We start from the raw sequence: 16,891 nt of genomic DNA on the forward strand, positions 1-16,891 counted from the left end.
ATTAACTTATTCGACAATTTCTCCCATCGTTTGCATCAAGAAAAGGCTTTTAACCCTGTCAACAGTAGACCAGGTATACGTTTATTGTGCATCTATTTAGACAAGATTATTTTTGTCGATCTGATGGAGTTAGATTAACATTACTGAATTAGGATCAAATGAATTCGCATGGTTGACAAGTATACGGCGACCATTCGGATTTACTTGAAAATTTCAGTCTGTTCCCGTTCGTCATTCCACATGCATAATAGTATTCGACTTTGGATTACCTGGGTACACGTGGTGAGAGATGGTAACACCAGTTCTTGTCACATCTACGTACCGACCACTTTGCCGACTTTGAATACAGCTACATTTCATGCCGTTTGACACGACACGTGGAAAATAAATTCATGCCATGTGCTGCCATCTAATATTTTCCGTCGATAACAAAACGTAAGACAATTGGTCGTGTGAAAATGAATATTCCCGAGATCAGGTGACTATCCAAACCTCACTCGCACAAACCGATGTATGGAAAAAAGAAAGAACAAGACCGTTTGTTACGAAGGTTACGGATCAGTTAATTTACTAGCAAAGAGGAGATTCAAAAATGATTAGCAGTGACATTTGATAAACGCTTGGTACCCCTGGAATTTTCGCCGCTACACCTAGATCGCCTATCTTATATTGTGACAGCCAACAGTACAGTCAACGCTTCTGACGTGATAAATATTCCAACAACATGGCGTCTGCTACGGTATGTTTTCAAAATAAATCTTCATCTTCATATTGTACTGGCCCTATACCATGAATAAAATTTGTACTTGACATCGACTTACCTACTTGCTTGTGAAAACACGCTGGTTCAAGGCGTATTTGGTGAATAATCCGAACGTATTTCATCCGGCTAATTACCCATTCACTGTCAGTGTAGCGGTTCGCGCTTGATTTTGTCATATTTAGTGCTCTGAGCCCTACAGATTATCCCTTCTGGATGATGTTTGGTCCTATTTCCAGGTACCATTGTTGATGGATGATGATACGATCGCTTTTGGGGAGGAAGAAACTGCACAGAACTCAGAGAAATTGAAGTACGTGATTGAACTAATATACTCGCTGGGCATTATTTTTTTCACATGTGTTTCATAGTTTTTATCGAAGTAAATCAAGATAAGTACCAGGCATACCGTTTTCGCCTTGGAAATTTCTGACAATTTACTTTTTCCTTCTTTTACAGACACCCGTATGTTACAACATTTCACTTGTTCTTCCGCGTGGCAGCCATCGTGGTTTACATACTATGCGGATTATTTTCCAAAAGCTTTATTGGAAGCTTTGTTGTCATTGTGCTGCTACTCTCAATGGATTTTTGGACTGTTAAAAATATAACTGGAAGATTAATGGTCGGACTAAGATGGTGGAATTATGTTGACGATGATGGAAAAAGCCATTGGGTTTTTGAATCAAGAAAGGTTTTGTTCATTCCTTCTTTCCACACTATGTTTTTATCATTCGTTTATCAACGACCATATCTAGAGTAAGAAAAAAAGAAATATTTTATTATAGTACATGAAGTTTGATACATTTCATACTCACTACATCATTCTCTAATTTTTGTTGATCACGGGTCTATCGAAATACTGAAGCTAATGATGAATGGAGTTTTCTAATTCCGTTCCATTTTGTTAGTAGTTCAATTACTATTGAATTCATGCTGCCATGTGCCCTGTGTTTCAGGGCTCACAGCAGAACCGCGTCAGTGCTGCTGAAGCACGGATATTTTGGCTCGCCTTGATCCTGTGCCCTTTTGCTTGGTCGGTTTTTTTTATGGTAGCCCTCTTTAGTTGGAGTTTCAAATGGCTGCTTCTGGTATGCATAGCCATTACTCTGAATGGCGCCAACCTTTATGGCTACATAAAGTGTAAGATGGGAAACAATCAGAACATTTCAGCAGCAACCGGTGATTTCTTCAAGAAACAAGTACTGAATAATGTAAGCATGATGAAAGCATAATCACATGCGTCAGCAATTATTTTTAAATGTCAGAAAATTCATGTTGATCATTTAAAAAAAAATCTGCTACCACGTGCAAATAACAATTCTGTACAAGGTTTTTTCCGGAATGAACCTGTAGATTTTACATGGATGTCATCTGTCTTCATCACTCTCCGTCAATATATGAAAACCAAATATGAATGATGTATCTATTAAAATGAAGACATAGTATTTTAATTACTATATTCTTAATTTCTTTGCTTGGTAACGGCATCAATTACTTTCAGGTAGCTACGATGATGTCTCGAAGTCCACCAACCAACACTCCAGGGCAGACAATAAACGTGATATAATATATTGATCTTCTGCATTAAGCATTTGAAAAGTTGTACATATATATACAATAATTGTAATAATCATATTACATTATCCTCGATTATGAAGCAAATGTTCCTTCAAACCAAGCATTATTCTCAATTTTTTTCGATGTACATAATATATCTATGCACATACATGCATACACATATATACATCCATCTATCCATCTAAAAGGTCTCATCATTCAAGGGCATAAAGAAGAAAGAGTCGAAAGAGTTTACCAAATAGGATGGAAAAATGGATTTGTAATTTTAACGATGTTGTCAATTCTATCAGTGTTTAGTTATTAAAAATATTAAAAAATGATTCAATCAATCGTCCAAGGATTTGAAATCTTCAACCGATGACGCAAATATAAATTGTTCTGTGTATAAATTTCGGATGTTGGAGTTAAAGTATCAACATTTTGTTCGGTCTACAAACGATTTCATTTGTAATCGTTTCGTATCTTTACGGCACGGGATCATCCGTTGGAAAAGGCTGCTGTTCAAAGGTATCAATGTCCCTTGATAACCAATAATTTTTGCTACCTTTGCTGCGTTTTGATGTGTTGTAAAAAATCATGCTCCAGGTGAGGCTCGAACTCACAACCCCGGCATTGCTCACGAAAACTGTCTTATAAGTACCGTGCGCTAACCAATTGCGCCACTGGAGCTGGTACGAGGAGGGCCCCTAAAATTGCCCTTACCCTTGGTCCAATATTTTTCTTAGCGCTCTTTCAAACGACCTTTTATTGAAAACCCACGAATTATTGACAAGTCGACATAAGAATGTAGTAAAACGGAGAATGAATTTTAAATTCGGGCAAACTTACTAGGCGAATGAACTCGTGAAAAATATTTCAGTATCTAGTGCTTTCATTCATTTGTGTAGTAGTCATGATATGGGAATGACATATAACAATGGTAGAGCGACGTGTCGGCTGCTAGATACTTGGTGTTATGATTTGATTGATAACAATAACTTCGCGGATTGCGATTTTTGTTCGACACAGTTACGGTGCCGCAGTAGCGATGAGTTGATTTTATATTGTCATGGTTAGCTAGGAAACTGTCAATTCATGTTTTTCATCGTTCCACGCGGGACATTTTCAATTTGATCCCGCCCTCGTGACGTTATTGTTAATACGGTTTGTTGGTATCAACTGCCAACTCAAAGGTATACCCCTTCCCCTGTCCTACTTCATGTACGCAGAAACTGTCAAAAGATGTTTGCAAATGTACTCCGGGTCTTTAATTAAATTCCCATTTCGCTAAGGTGAGCGTATTACGACGAGAGAAACTCGCCAATTGTTTCTGTAATTATAAAATAGAAGAGTCAGGGCGATTTAATGTTTGTATGTCTCAACCTAACCTAACCATAATCACAGCTATTGAAGTAACTTTCATTTCTGTTCTTAATCTACTAAGCTTACTTTTATCGCACAGTATCTTCGCAACAATCTTCGATATCCCTGCAATTGATTTATGTTTTACAATCTTTGAAAATTTATGACCCAGAAATATGTTCACAAGTTGTATGTTTTGGTTGTCGCCTGACACTCTGCATACATGACTAATTCCAAACGATCTGAGAATGATTGTTTGCATGTATCTCTAATGCAGTTTTTACTGTAGCTATAACTATTCACCTGTCATTAACTAATGTATGTCATACAGATTTCATCCCTCCTGCAGCTGTCCGTACCTCTCAGTTTCTGTATCGATTCTTTGGTAATATATTATGTAAAAGTTTTGTTCAAAACAATTAGAGTTGGCATATATATGGCATAATATTTTTGATCTTGAAAAACAAATATACCAGATGTACGAAGTTACAGTTATAAACCTAGTATTTGTTTCTTAATTCAGATAGATATGAGGAAAAATGAGCTGGTTCGACGCATCGGGAATTGCCAATTTGGCAAAGTCGGCGCTAAAAGAAGCACAGAAAACAATTGACAAAGCGTTGGACATCAAAGAGGAGGAACAAAAGAGAATCGAAACACCATTGAGAGATGAAAATGCAGCTGGAGACAGTACTGACTTTTTCGCAGAATGGGGAATAAAAACTGACAATGGGCAAGCAGAAAAATCTAATGAAGTAACAGCCATCTGTAAAGAAAAGTCAACAACTAGCGTAATATGGGGTAGCTTCGCAGGGTCGTTTTTCGAAAATCCCAGCTCCAGTACTGATGTGCGGACTACATCTACTGGAATCAATTCGGATTCTGTATTGTCCTCACAAGATAGCATTTTAGAAGACACGCATTTGAATAACCCTACGACATCTATACCATCTTTCTCTTATAATCGAAATACAGAATGTCAAACCGATTCTGCGTTGCAACATGACTCTTCGGATAGAATGTTGCATTCGTCACCACTTAGGATGGATGATACTGCTCAGAATTCTACCAATAGTAATGATAGGGATAGGGCCAAGGATCTGGCTGAAAAATTGGTGAAAATGAGGCAGAATCCTGTTGATAGCTCCGTATTACCTCGCACGAATAACTACGAGTCATTCAAGGGACTAGAGGCACTCGACCTGGGAGAATCTAACGATACTATAATTGATGAATCATTTAGCAATAGTCAACTTATCGTGGATTTAGATGAAGATGGAGCACGAGCTGATGGGGAGGAGGGTAGAAGGCAGAGTTTGGGTAATAGCTTTGGAATGTTTGTTAACCCTGCCGAGGTGATCGAACCGAGAAACCATGATAATCTTGCACAAAGACGGCGTAGTAGTGATGAAACTATACCAGAGGATTCGAAGAAGATCTCTGTAATTAGGAGACAAGAATTAAATAGTGCAAACCGTGTCACAAACAGGACATCTGTCGTATCTTCAGAGAGTGATATGAAGAGTTCAGATAGTGTTGAAATCCTAGGGTCAAGATCCAGTCCATGTACTGACTGTACAACAACTCCAGAATCTGATCTTTATTCATTTGGTCAGTCGACTGGATCATCGGCAGTGGGTACAAAAATAAATTCAGATTCAGTTGAGATATTACCTGACAACAGCAGCTTGACAACATCTCCAAGCTCGGTGGAAATTCTCGGTGAATGGAAGAGCGAGAGCAGTCCCTTTGTTTCGCCGGATGATGGTGAAAGTATTACACCATATGATCCTAATCTGATGGATCCTATGCTAGAAGGACGGCATCTGAAATCAGCAGCAATGCTCTATGCTGAGAGTGCAAAAGAGATTGAAGAACGGCAGACCTTAGGAGGCACGCCAATTATTCACCCACTCCAGTTGCCCTTGAATAGTCCCATAGCACCCAGTTTGTCTGGTGCATGTTTGAGCAATCGGTCCAGCTTGCCAGCAAAACTCAGCGTTGAGCCTAAAGGTGATGACATATCACCGGACAGTGTTGAAGTGATTCCAGAGATAGATGAGTCGGAAGAACCAAGCTTGGCTGATGATTCGTACACCTCCGCGTCTGAGAGCACTGTCCTATTGACTGTGATGGAGGGTAGCCATAATCAAATGGCCGACCGTAACAAATCAAAGGCGTTGGATTTTGTGGACCGAAACTCAAAGATGCACGATTCTTGTCCTGACACAAGGCAGAATGTCTCAATCTCAATGCTGGCTGATACACAGCTAAACCTTAGCCTTGACTCATTGAAAGAAAAGCATAGTTTCCGTCTTGCCCTTACACCGATAATGACACAGCCTATACGAAAGCCTGTTGATTCTCTCGAGTTCGAGGTTCTCGATACATTGAAGTCGTCTACAATAGAACTGCCAGATCCTGATACCTTCCAGGAAAATATAGCTCAACTTCAAAAAAACGAATTCATAGATTGTCATGATCAGCAACAGCAAGAAAGTGATACATTCACCACTGATCAGTCCAGTTGTGAGGAAACGCTGATTGAAACCAGCTCAGCAGACAATGCCACGCTAGTCTGCCAAGCTGAGCCCAAAATTGTAGATACTACCACTTTAACTGCCAGTTCTTATGTCAAAAATATGCTAGCTGAAGCAATGGTTGAGAAGATTGAGGCTATCGATTCGGTGCAGCCACGTGCCCAAGTTGAAGCTACTAGAGATACTTCACCAATTTCCTCAGAGAGGTAAGTTTTGGAATATGCACATTCGGTTTCATAATGCATTTATATAATGTCCAAGCCAATCAACCTGGTTGAACTCTTGGATGTAGCTATGTAGTTATATAAATTTCGGGACTGCATATATCGGGCGAAGCTCTTACATTTTATATACACGTATATTATCATTTATGGTTTGTTAACATTATAAACTTATAGTCGTTCAGACCTGGTCAAGATTGGATCAGATCAAACTAGTGGTCACACAAGTGGAGACGAATTAGAGACGGCAACCTCGAGCGACATTGAAATAATATCCAGGTACAGGTAAAGTATTTCCTTTTAGTACATATCCAACGCATAGACACGGTTGACAATATATATTGTTATGACTTTTATTGACTATTATACTATATATTGTTAAAACAAATTCACTGGGTCTCTTTTTTTAAACTTGATATGAAGAACTGTAATGAATAATTTAGATAACTTTAGGCTTTCACTTATAGATGCGAAAGAACGTTACTAAGGTTACCACAATTATAATTTCATATTTTGATACCATCTGTACTCCAGTCTGCATAGCTTTTAGCTCCCCCAAGCAACGACAGAATCAGATCGTACTCTAGACTCTGACACCATAGTATGACTTTCTGTGACAAGTCTGAGTAAAAAGATCAAGAGAATGGAATACTCAAATTATGTACATGTGTTTCTCAGTCCAAATGGTGATTCAAGTTCGACCCAGTCACGTCAGAGTCCAGCCAAGTTACAAACAAACAAAAGTTCTGATCTCCTTACCAAAACGTTGAATAAGGCAAGGGGTCACTCCCGCCAGCTTAGTGAAATAAGTGTCGGTTCAGATGATACAAACGTTGAAATTGAGAAGCTGTTCAAGAGGATACAGGAGATGACTGAAATTTTGGAAGCAAGAGAATCTAAGCTTGTTGATGTAAGCCGTATCAACATGGAACTACACGAATGTAACGAAAGTTTGAGAAGGTGAGTGATAAATTAATATAAGTTGGTATATATGTAATTACTTGTTTTTCGATAACACACAGACAACCGATTAGTGTTTGTTGCAACATACTATGCACAATCCCTGGCAACTATTTACTGATTAGCCCGAAATTTCAGATACTTAAGGTGCAATATAGCATGTGTATATTTTGATTTCACAGCCAGTTGAATAGTATTCAAAAATGTGCGGAGGAAAACCAAGAGCTCAGCCAAATCACCGATGAATATACTCAACGGCTTTCTGCTTTAGAGCGAAAATTCCAGCAAGCAATTAGAGAGCGGGACACATTGAGAAAGCAAATGGAACAGCTGAAACATGAAGCCTCAACAAGGTTTTCATCTCAGGAACTATCATCCATTGGAGCAGAGAAAGATCAAGTTATTAAGGAATTGAGGGAGGAGGGCGAAATATTAAGTAAACAGCAGCTACAACACAGTAATATTATAAAGAAATTGAGATCTAAAGAGAAAGAGAGCGATAACACTATTAAGCAGCAAAGGTGATAACATATGATTATTTTTCTAACATTTTGGCAGCGACAGGACGCATCGCACCTTCCTTATACATTTTTATATATTTCAGGGAGCAAATTGAAGAACAATCTCTTGAATTGGAAAGACTTAAACGGTCTCTGTATGCAAAGGAAGAGATTGAACGTACTCAAATAGAAGCAGTGCATTCGCTCACAGCAAAGACAAAAAGACAAGAGAAAGAAGTTCTGACTCTACAAGAAAAACTAGATGATGCTTTGAATAAATTGGATACCTACAAAAAAAGCCTGGAGGCTGCAAAAATGTAAGATACACAATGTAAACATGAAGTCTACTTAAATAAACACATACTTAAAAAATACTCGTATGTCACTCAAGAACACAATACAGTAATACCTAATCAACCAATTGTATTAGAGATTTAACAGAAACAAAACAGCACTTGGCATTTGCTGAGGAGGAACTAAAAGAAGCTATAGAAAACGCGGGGGAGTCCAGCCGACTTTCGGCGCAAGTTCGTGAACTCAAAACTAGATTGCGACAAGCAGAAGAGACACGTGTGAAGTAAGTATTTTTTGCATATACAGTTATACAAAGAGATATCGATTCTCTATGCTTATACATTGCTATGAGTTATACCCAAATTCCCTTAGTCTAATGCTTTCCCTAAATCATATATTTGAGGAAGAGTCTTGTCAGAGAAGGTCATAAGTAATACATTCGCACATTGTTGTGTAGCAAATTTTTGACGTTTCGGCTGGGCTCACGAATTCTACACTACCTAAATCATATACCAACTACCAACCATACAACCAACTAATATATTTGATGTGGTTTTTTAATATAATCTGTTTAGGAGGGAAGACTCTTTGAGACAGGAGAACAACGAGCTATTGAAACGTTTGGAATCATCTGAAGAAAGAAACGAAGCACTTTCTGAATCTGTTTCAATGGCCACAAAGCCACTGTTGCGCCAATTAGAGCAGCTGCAATCTAATTTATCGACCAAGAACGCCAGTTTTCTGAAACAAGAGAAAATATTGTCAGAGACAATTGCTGAATTGCAAAGAAAGCTTGACACTACAGTTGAAACAAATAGATCGCTTAGAGAAGAAAATGTAGCTACAAAATCTAAACTGACTAATCTAGAGGCAAAAATAAACACCTTAGAATCAGAAAAAGATAAACTAGAAAAACTGTGCCGGGAAAAAATGTTGGAGAATTCACAGTTCGCCGAGGAATGTAAAATGTAATTATTAATCAGAAATTTACGTATCTATGTACATTCTTTTGAGTAAAATACTACTAGGGTAAACAGCAGTTAAACGTTATACTGTTGGTATTACCAATTATTTATTTCACAGACATCGGAAGAGGCTAGAGTCAGTCGAGGAATCACATGCTAAGCAAATAAAAGAACTAAAGCGTGAAGTCAATTCACTGGAGAATAAATTGTCCATGGAAAAGGCTGCCACAGATGCCGAGAAAAGGAAAAACCATCCAATTTTGGAACAACAGCAACAAGGGCTCCCTGATGATGAACCAAGGCTCAGTCCAACATCCAGCATTGGAAGAGATTCTATTGGTAGTTTAAGCAGCGTCTGGCCGTCGGTAAATACACCAAAAGTTATACCTTTATGCAGTGTCTTATGTTTGAAGGCTGGTAACAATATAATTATTTGAATTTATATTTTCAGTTCAATGAGTCAACGTTTGAGAGTGGCTCTGGACGGTTCGGAAATATTTACGAAAGCGTGCGATCAGGCGCTAATAGCAGCACATCCATGTTTGAAAATTTGCAGTCTCAGCTAAAGCAAAGAGATGGTATTTCCAATTCGTTCTTAAATTCATTATATTCTTGTTCGATTCAATCCTATATTGTTATACTTGATGTTACCCATAGGAGAAGTACAGCAACTTCAATGGGAACTGTCGAGACGAAACATGGAACGTGATGCTCTTAACTCCGAATTGTCAAAATTGACGTTCAAAGTAGAAAACCTGACTAGTAGACTTCACGAAGTTGAATTGTTAAACGAAAGCCTTAACGATACTCGGACCAAATACGATGCTTTGCTGCAAATGTATGGAGAAAAGGTTGAAGAAAATCAAGAGCTTAGGCTCGACTTGGAGGATGTCAAAGAGATGTACAAGACTCAGATTGATCAACTACTTAGAAGAGAAGCACAGTAGCTGTGGTTATTACTTGTTACATGTATATTATCGAGGCCAATGCCTTATTCTAACCATTCGTACGTAATGTAATATTTAGTAATTTAATCTTATCTATAAATCCCAAGTATTGTATAATATTCCCGAAAAGTAAAGAGGTGATATACACGGAAGGCATTTGTTACAACTACTATTCATTCCCAAACTCGCTTTTGTAAAAGACTAAAAGGTATTTAGTGTTGGCATGTAAATTCTCCGTTTGATTGGCCCACGGTACTGATTCAATCTAGACTGGTCGGATGAATAAAAAAAACGAAGCTTCTTTGTGATAGATACAACTGCATGATTGCATTCATAGTCTCCAACAGTGGCTCAGTTTAGATGATTGGACATTGGGGTGGGGGGAATAGGGAAATTGGCATAAGCAAAAAATTTCGAAATGATGCAATATAGCAGGGTAGAATACGGGTAGAAGGGATGGAAAAAAAACTACGAATACAGTAACACCGTTATTTTGAAATTTGTCATACCTGTATCGAGTACTTTATTTTCCTCCCAAACTTCATTCAAATCGATCAAGTTGTATTTTCGTAATTCAGTGACAATGTTTGTCGTAATGACAAATCTAATGAGTAAGTTTTGCAAGTGCCCTGTTAAATAATATGGCTATACAATTTTTATAAATAAGTATATTATTTGCTTACCTGGAGTAAAGGTGTGCTAGGATAGTTGCCAATGAAGTCCAGTTCTACCATTTTAATTCCCACCAAAATAGCTTATAATTAATTACAGGTACTTAGGATTATTTATGCACTATAGTACAATGTTTGTTGAGACATAACATTTAGAATAAAATGCAATGATGCATTTCATAAGGAAATTTAACCCATTGTATACAACACTGGGGTCAAGTATATCCAGGTATTTGCTTCTGAATAACTTTATCGATCACACTAATTCAAATACAAATATTTGTATAATATTTATATGGTAAATGGAACCGGAAACTAGAAATTATTATCACTATAAAATTTTTTAGCACATAACTAGTATACCTATATGTTACACTAATGACCCCAGTGTGTGATAGGTGTCCGATGAAATATAGTGTACGTACGAAAGTTTTGTGAAGAAATTCCTGGCAGTCTAAAACTTGTGCACTGTTCCTCAGACCATCACTTTTTTGCCGACACTCAAGTATAAAAAGGTTTCATCACTGAATTCAACATTGTTGAGTAACCGCTGAAGCTGCCTGTTTTGCAGACAGAACAACGTCATTCAATCCAACACCATAATATGAAGAGCCACAAAGATAAAGGGGAAGTTTGTGTTTCACTAAGTAGTTTTCGATACCACGAATCCTTTGCTCATGACCAACTACGTACTGTGGAATACAATCCTTTAGAATAGCCACATTGTGTGCAACTGGATCTGCTTCAATATGTAAAATAGTTTTGACATGATGCACTGCTACTTCCAAGAGATGCTCTTTCGATGGTTGATCACCGAAATTTTTTGTAAACCAGGCTCCACCCATCATCACAGTGAGGACCTATTAATCAATATAAATTATGATAATTAATTGTTCTGTGAGGTATCACATAAATTCAGAGTTTGAAAGTATTACAACAATGTATTGCGTACTTTGCATTCTAATCAAAATGTAAAGAAAGCAATAGATGTATAAAATTACATTGCTACTGGCTCAAAAATCGTGCATAACTTGAATTAAACTATTAAATAATACATACTGTAGAGTTCCTTGGAGGTAAAATGCATGAGTCAAAAATGACCCCCAAAATTGGCAATTTCTCATTAGGTGGTACTAAAAATCCAAATGCTTCTTGTTCCAGCACGTTGCCGACAAATTCCAAATTAACAACAGCCACAGTAACAGAGGGTATAGCTATAAGCTCGTTTGCTAGCTGTGGATGTTGGTGGTGAATCATAGGTGCCAAATTCTTGGCAGATAAACTGGATATTACTCTTGAATACTCTTCAGTCTTCCCATTGAATTTTAATTCAACACCACCTTCTGTGAAAGTCAATTCTTCACATTTACTATTTAAAGAAATTTGTACCCCATGTGAACTGAGACTGTCAGCGAGTGCTGTTGGTAATTGTTCAAGTCCACCACGCAAAGTCCAGATTGACCATTTTTCATTTTCAGCTCGTCGATATGATGTAATTTCATCATTGTCATTTGATTTCTGGCTATTGGTTTTGTTAGACCTGCTTCTGAACGCCTCCCAATTACTTTTTACATAACCTTTTACAATAGAACCATATTTTTGTTCATATTCGAATAAAGATTTCATTAGAAAATTTACACTGATCTCTTTTGCATCTCCTGCGCAAATTCCACAAACCATTGGACTTATCAAATAATCAGCTGCATCTTTTCCCAGTCGTCTTTCAACAAAACTATAAAGACTTTCGTCTTGTTTGATAAGCTGCGGCGCTTTTAAATCGGTAATCAAGCAGCTAACCAAAGGTCGACTAAATGGCGAATTCACCTTAAACATAGCAATCAACGAGTTGGGCAGCGTGTGTAATTTCTTGCCAGCATAAATCATTCGGTTTTTAGCTGCTGGATGTGTGAAACTAATTGGAATTATTTTTTCTGACAATTTTAGACTGTCCACTAGATTGAGAGTATTTAAACCAGCAGGACCTCGGGGTCTTATCGTCCTTGGTCCTTCCTCGAATATAACACCCTCCGATGACACTCTTGAGCGTAGCCATCCGCCAGTTCTACTGGATGCTTCGATTATTTTGATGGCCCGAAAAGCTGGGTTATCGCACAGATAATAAGCCGCAGAGAGGCCTGATATTCCACCTCCCAAAACGGCGGTCCTTCCCGACATTCTGAAAAGTGAATTTTACCTAACCTAACATTCAGTTTTTCCGAGAATAAGATAGTCGAACATTTGAGAGCTAAACAACCTAATGACCGCGAAGATTTAAGGACAATATACATCATAAGTGTCGGACTCAATGCATATACCTGCACTAGATTGTGTAATAGAAATAATTGAATTGTCATGTTCATGTGCTGCAGAATGATATACGTTGAATATTCGGTATCCCAATTTACTTAATAAACATCTCAGACATACCTTTCTTATTATTTACATCAAGATGTTATGGATACTTCGACAGGCACGATTTTTTAGAAAGCGAGGTAAACTTGACTCGGAATCAGGAATCAGCCGGCGGCAAATTCTCCCTCTTTGATCAATTTTCCGCACGTGCATCTTGTCGTATTTCCCCTGCTACTCGCGCGATTGGCTGACAACAGTAGTTATTCCTCTATCATTGGTTGTATGTGGTTGTATGTATGTACGAAACAGATGCGTACCTGCAGGCAATTTGGAGGAACAGCATTTCTGTGGATTCCGTATATGCGTACCATTTTTAATGATAAATATATTAGGTACATGTAGTCTGTATGCAAATAGACATCCCGAATTGAATGACCCATGAATTTGGTCATCTAGCAGGACACAGTAGAGTAGACTCTAAAATGAATAAGTGGCTGCTATGCAACAGTATTTGTGTGCTTCTAACTTTTCTCAACACCAAATACCACACCTCCAGAATCCTGTGATGTAACATAATTAATGGTGGAACTAAACGAAGATTGATCGATATTTTTATACAACTACTAGATTTATTTTGTGCTTAGCACAGTAGACGAATACAGTAGTATCACCTAATATTTTACAACTGTACATTAAATTGCGTCAATAAGTTTGAATACATTATGCTGAGGTTCAGGGATGACGTTGAAGTGTTTTTTGTAAATGACGTGACCTTGACGACCCTCATAGTTTCCATTAATCCACGTATGATCCCAGTTTGGGTCAATTTTCTCACATGTGACCATCACCCTGCCAGCTTCCAAGGCAAACAAAGTACCATCTCGTCCAAATCCAACCTGTAAAGACGCACAATCATCTGTGACTGGTTCATATGCTAAATACCAAAACCAGAATCTTTGATAAAAAAAAATGTACACTCAAATGTATCTGATAATCACATGTAAACCAGGATGAAACCGCGTATGCAACTGCGTCGCTAACAGTGTACCAGCTTGAACAAATGTTCCGTCCTGGACACGCCACCCTCTGTGTTTCGGCCTAGTATGACGTGGTGGATTCCTTGAAGATCCCCCAGTCTTCTTGGAGGCATTTCTTGTACATACTGAAAATGTTAATAATTATTCAGTTTTTTTTTTACATCGATTTATACAATGAAGAGAACAATCACCGGGTTTTAAGCCCCAGTCTAACCTAAAAACTAATCATTTCTTATTTACCAACGACAGATGCAATAGGTTGCATGAATCCTTGTTTTGCATTCTGAAAACCGGCCACCAATGCATTCGTCATTGTTGTCATTTTTAATTATTATCTATCCAGTAACAATTTTCCGAAAATTCAGGCATATAATTCCCAGCGCCCGTTCAGGCATAAACACATCGCACCTCAAGAGAGGAACGTAACCCCAACTTTGGAGATACAGGGAGAATACATAAGAATAGTGATGAGAATCGAGTGAGAATCGTTGTAAACCAGCACAGAAAGCAGTATAAACAAAGATCTGTTTCATAGTATCAGAGATGAGTAGGTTGTCTATAGTAAACAAATCGAGAGGTTAATAAATAACTAATGAATAGTACCGAAGTATGCCAAAATAATTTCATCAGCTTGAATTTAACTGACAATCAGTTACAGCAAAGAGTACTTTCTGAGTCACAATAAGTTAGTGCTAAAAATGGAGAGTACACCCGTGAGTAGGAAATCCATTATTCTGTTTGTATCAAACTGTGTTAGGTAGGTTATATTGGTTGTATCGGTGTATAGTAACTAAATATTTATTTCAAAGCATATAGTTGAAAACACTATGAAGTACCATAGCTCACCTTCTTAATGTTACAGTATCAAGATGAGAAGTTTTCTTGCGACACCCTCAGGATTTCTCATCTTCCTTCAAATCTGACCAATTCCCAACGTGAGAGTTTACTGCAAAAGTTTGGTGCAATCAAAGTAAAAACTATCAACAAATCTGAGAAATATGCAATTACATTTGCAAAGTTTGTGTCTAAACATGCCGCCACTCAAGCCTTATTTCGGCTTCATCAATTGCAAGTACGCGGACAGCGTCTTTCGGTTGAATTTGCTAAAAAGAGTATTTCCGATTTTTCTGTTCATGAATCTCACAATTTACAAAGTTCAAAGGATGAAGGCACCAAGGAAGAATCAACTGAATCAAACTTCCAAACATTTCTTAACAAGTTGAATGGTTGGGCGTTCAGTCAAGTTCTTACACAGCCCCCATCGCCCAACATTTGGTACAAGTACTCTCCGCCCACAGCCAACACTCTGTTGAGAATAGCCATTCAAATGATTAAGGAGCCAGTATTCTACTGTCAGGTTCTTCATTTAATGAATAAGATGAATTTACCACCTCCATTCCAGGAATTGGAGTCTGAATTTCCATTCCTTAAAGATTGCTATGATGTGGAGAGATATAGAGATATATTCGGACCGACTGTTGGTCGTAATAGAAAGAACGGTGAGTCAAAATCGCTATTCGACCTTAGGAAGCCAAAAGTTGAATTAATTCATTTCATAATCAGTGATAGAATCTATTAATACTTTAATTTAGAACTATACATTACATTGTGTCCTATTTCACGCTCAGATGATGAAACAGAAGAAAGTGATGAATCAGAGTTAGAGACTGACGAAAATATGGAATTAAAGGCCAAAGAAATCATTCCAATAAAACGGAAACGAGCCCAATCTAGCAAACGTTTGAAAATTCCAAAATTTGTTAACCCATTAAAACAAGCCTTAAATACCAGTTCTGCAAATCAGAAAGTAGTCAAACCGGAAGATGTATTTGAATCATTACAGAGGAGTGAAAGTAAAAGCTTAAAAATTGCTCTCAAAGTAGATTCAGATTTGGAAAAACGATTAGATATGGGAAATGAAATAAATCCCATCACTGGTTCTCCTGTGATAACATCCGAAGGAGAGGGTGGTTTCGGTCTGATATATCCAGTGAAAAAACCGGATGATCCTGGTGCAAAGGATGAAGATGCACCCGTTAGTTCTTCCGCAGAGTTTATTACATCGGAGGAATTAGTAGCTAATCGAATTTCTGTGAATGGTTGGTATTAGTAATTGCAGATTTTAAATTTACATATTCCTCCCAATACTATTAATTGTCAATAACACGTTTAATTTCTGAACGTGCCCTTCAGATCAAAGGCTACTGCCTGTATTCAAGAATTACCATCCTGGAAAACCATCGTGTCGTCTTTACATAAAAAATCTATCAAAACAAGTCGAGTTGAAAGATTTGGATTACATTTATAAGAAGTATGTGCTACCTTACAATCAAGCTGATGAGGAGGCTCCTCGGTAAGTATTTATTAGTTCATTTATAATCGATATTTGCTTTTTGTGAAAAAAATTTATTGATAGTTTATTTCATTCTCTGCAAAACAGGTACAACGTGAGACTCATGCAAGAAGGGCGGATGAAGGGCCAGGCATTTATCACATTACAAACTATTGAACAGGCTCGAATTGCACTCGAAGAAACTAACGGGTTTATTCTTAAAGACAAACCAATGGTCGTTCAGTTTGCCAAAATTGTAAATAAACCGCAAACTTCCTGAAAACCATACAGGAGATATGTTTTCATATATGTTTATCAATTGAAATATTATAATGTAGATATGCAACAAATATGATTTTCACTACAAATCTATATTACACCTAATTTCAA

At 37.6% G+C, this 16,891-nt stretch overlaps 5 protein-coding genes and 1 non-coding gene across 16 annotated transcripts; 3 read left to right on the top strand and 3 right to left on the bottom strand.

The window, feature by feature from the left end:
• The first annotated feature begins 432 nt into the window (after positions 1–432).
• Positions 433–2,666, top strand: LOC124176269 (uncharacterized Golgi apparatus membrane protein-like protein CG5021). Of its 4 annotated transcripts, none has more exons than XM_046557315.1 (5): positions 433–739; positions 1,000–1,073; positions 1,220–1,454; positions 1,729–1,974; positions 2,265–2,666. In XM_046557315.1, the coding sequence occupies exons 1-5, from the start codon at positions 725–727 to the stop codon at positions 2,328–2,330; spliced, it is 636 nt and encodes a 211-aa protein (XP_046413271.1). In that variant the 5' UTR covers positions 433–724; the 3' UTR covers positions 2,331–2,666. The 4 variants fall into 4 exon arrangements, with proteins under 4 accessions (XP_046413271.1, XP_046413273.1, XP_046413270.1 ...); XM_046557317.1 differs by having other exon boundaries at positions 1,012–1,073; positions 1,720–1,974; XM_046557314.1 differs by having other exon boundaries at positions 434–739; positions 1,720–1,974.
• Positions 2,667–2,918: 252 nt separating this feature from the next.
• Trnai-uau lies at positions 2,919–3,010 on the bottom strand. Its single transcript is given in 2 exon segments — positions 2,919–2,954; positions 2,973–3,010. It is a non-coding gene; the product is annotated as a tRNA-Ile (tRNA).
• A 257-nt stretch (positions 3,011–3,267) lies between these two features.
• LOC124176260 (TATA element modulatory factor) lies at positions 3,268–10,261 on the top strand. 5 transcript variants are annotated; one of them, XM_046557294.1, is made up of 12 exons: positions 3,268–3,612; positions 4,014–4,067; positions 4,206–6,428; positions 6,621–6,728; positions 7,122–7,403; positions 7,586–7,924; positions 8,008–8,220; positions 8,334–8,480; positions 8,773–9,165; positions 9,281–9,527; positions 9,614–9,740; positions 9,820–10,261. In XM_046557294.1, exons 3-12 carry the CDS (start codon positions 4,222–4,224, stop codon positions 10,107–10,109), a joined length of 4,353 nt encoding a protein of 1,450 aa, XP_046413250.1. In that variant the 5' UTR covers positions 3,268–3,612; positions 4,014–4,067; positions 4,206–4,221; the 3' UTR covers positions 10,110–10,261. The 5 variants fall into 5 exon arrangements, with proteins under 5 accessions (XP_046413250.1, XP_046413247.1, XP_046413251.1 ...); XM_046557291.1 differs by lacking the exon at positions 4,014–4,067; XM_046557295.1 differs by lacking the exon at positions 4,014–4,067 and having other exon boundaries at positions 6,621–6,722.
• A 1,022-nt stretch (positions 10,262–11,283) lies between these two features.
• LOC124176263 (protoporphyrinogen oxidase) lies at positions 11,284–13,602 on the bottom strand. The gene is made up of 4 exons (XM_046557304.1): positions 13,450–13,602; positions 13,208–13,379; positions 11,840–12,956; positions 11,284–11,640 (listed from the first exon to the last, which is right to left on the bottom strand). Exons 3-4 carry the CDS (start codon positions 12,953–12,955, stop codon positions 11,311–11,313), a joined length of 1,446 nt encoding a protein of 481 aa, XP_046413260.1. The 5' UTR covers position 12,956; positions 13,208–13,379; positions 13,450–13,602; the 3' UTR covers positions 11,284–11,310.
• LOC124176262 (RNA-binding region-containing protein 3) lies at positions 13,393–16,851 on the top strand. 4 transcript variants are annotated; one of them, XM_046557302.1, is made up of 6 exons: positions 14,694–14,926; positions 15,032–15,241; positions 15,325–15,668; positions 15,798–16,268; positions 16,363–16,522; positions 16,610–16,851. In XM_046557302.1, the coding sequence occupies exons 2-6, from the start codon at positions 15,168–15,170 to the stop codon at positions 16,779–16,781; spliced, it is 1,221 nt and encodes a 406-aa protein (XP_046413258.1). In that variant the 5' UTR covers positions 14,694–14,926; positions 15,032–15,167; the 3' UTR covers positions 16,782–16,851. The 4 variants fall into 4 exon arrangements, with proteins under 4 accessions (XP_046413256.1, XP_046413259.1, XP_046413257.1 ...); XM_046557300.1 differs by lacking the exon at positions 14,694–14,926 and adding an exon at positions 13,393–13,479 and having other exon boundaries at positions 15,032–15,668; XM_046557303.1 differs by lacking the exons at positions 14,694–14,926; positions 15,032–15,241 and adding an exon at positions 13,427–13,479.
• LOC124176270 (50S ribosomal protein L27) lies at positions 13,740–14,606 on the bottom strand. The gene is made up of 3 exons (XM_046557319.1): positions 14,410–14,606; positions 14,131–14,294; positions 13,740–14,028 (listed from the first exon to the last, which is right to left on the bottom strand). Exons 1-3 carry the CDS (start codon positions 14,489–14,491, stop codon positions 13,825–13,827), a joined length of 450 nt encoding a protein of 149 aa, XP_046413275.1. The 5' UTR covers positions 14,492–14,606; the 3' UTR covers positions 13,740–13,824.
• Positions 16,852–16,891: the final 40 nt, after the last annotated feature.

This window comes from Neodiprion fabricii, chromosome 2 (genome assembly GCF_021155785.1).
Source record: "Neodiprion fabricii isolate iyNeoFabr1 chromosome 2, iyNeoFabr1.1, whole genome shotgun sequence".
NCBI classification, from domain to species: Eukaryota; Metazoa; Arthropoda; class Insecta; order Hymenoptera; family Diprionidae; genus Neodiprion; species Neodiprion fabricii.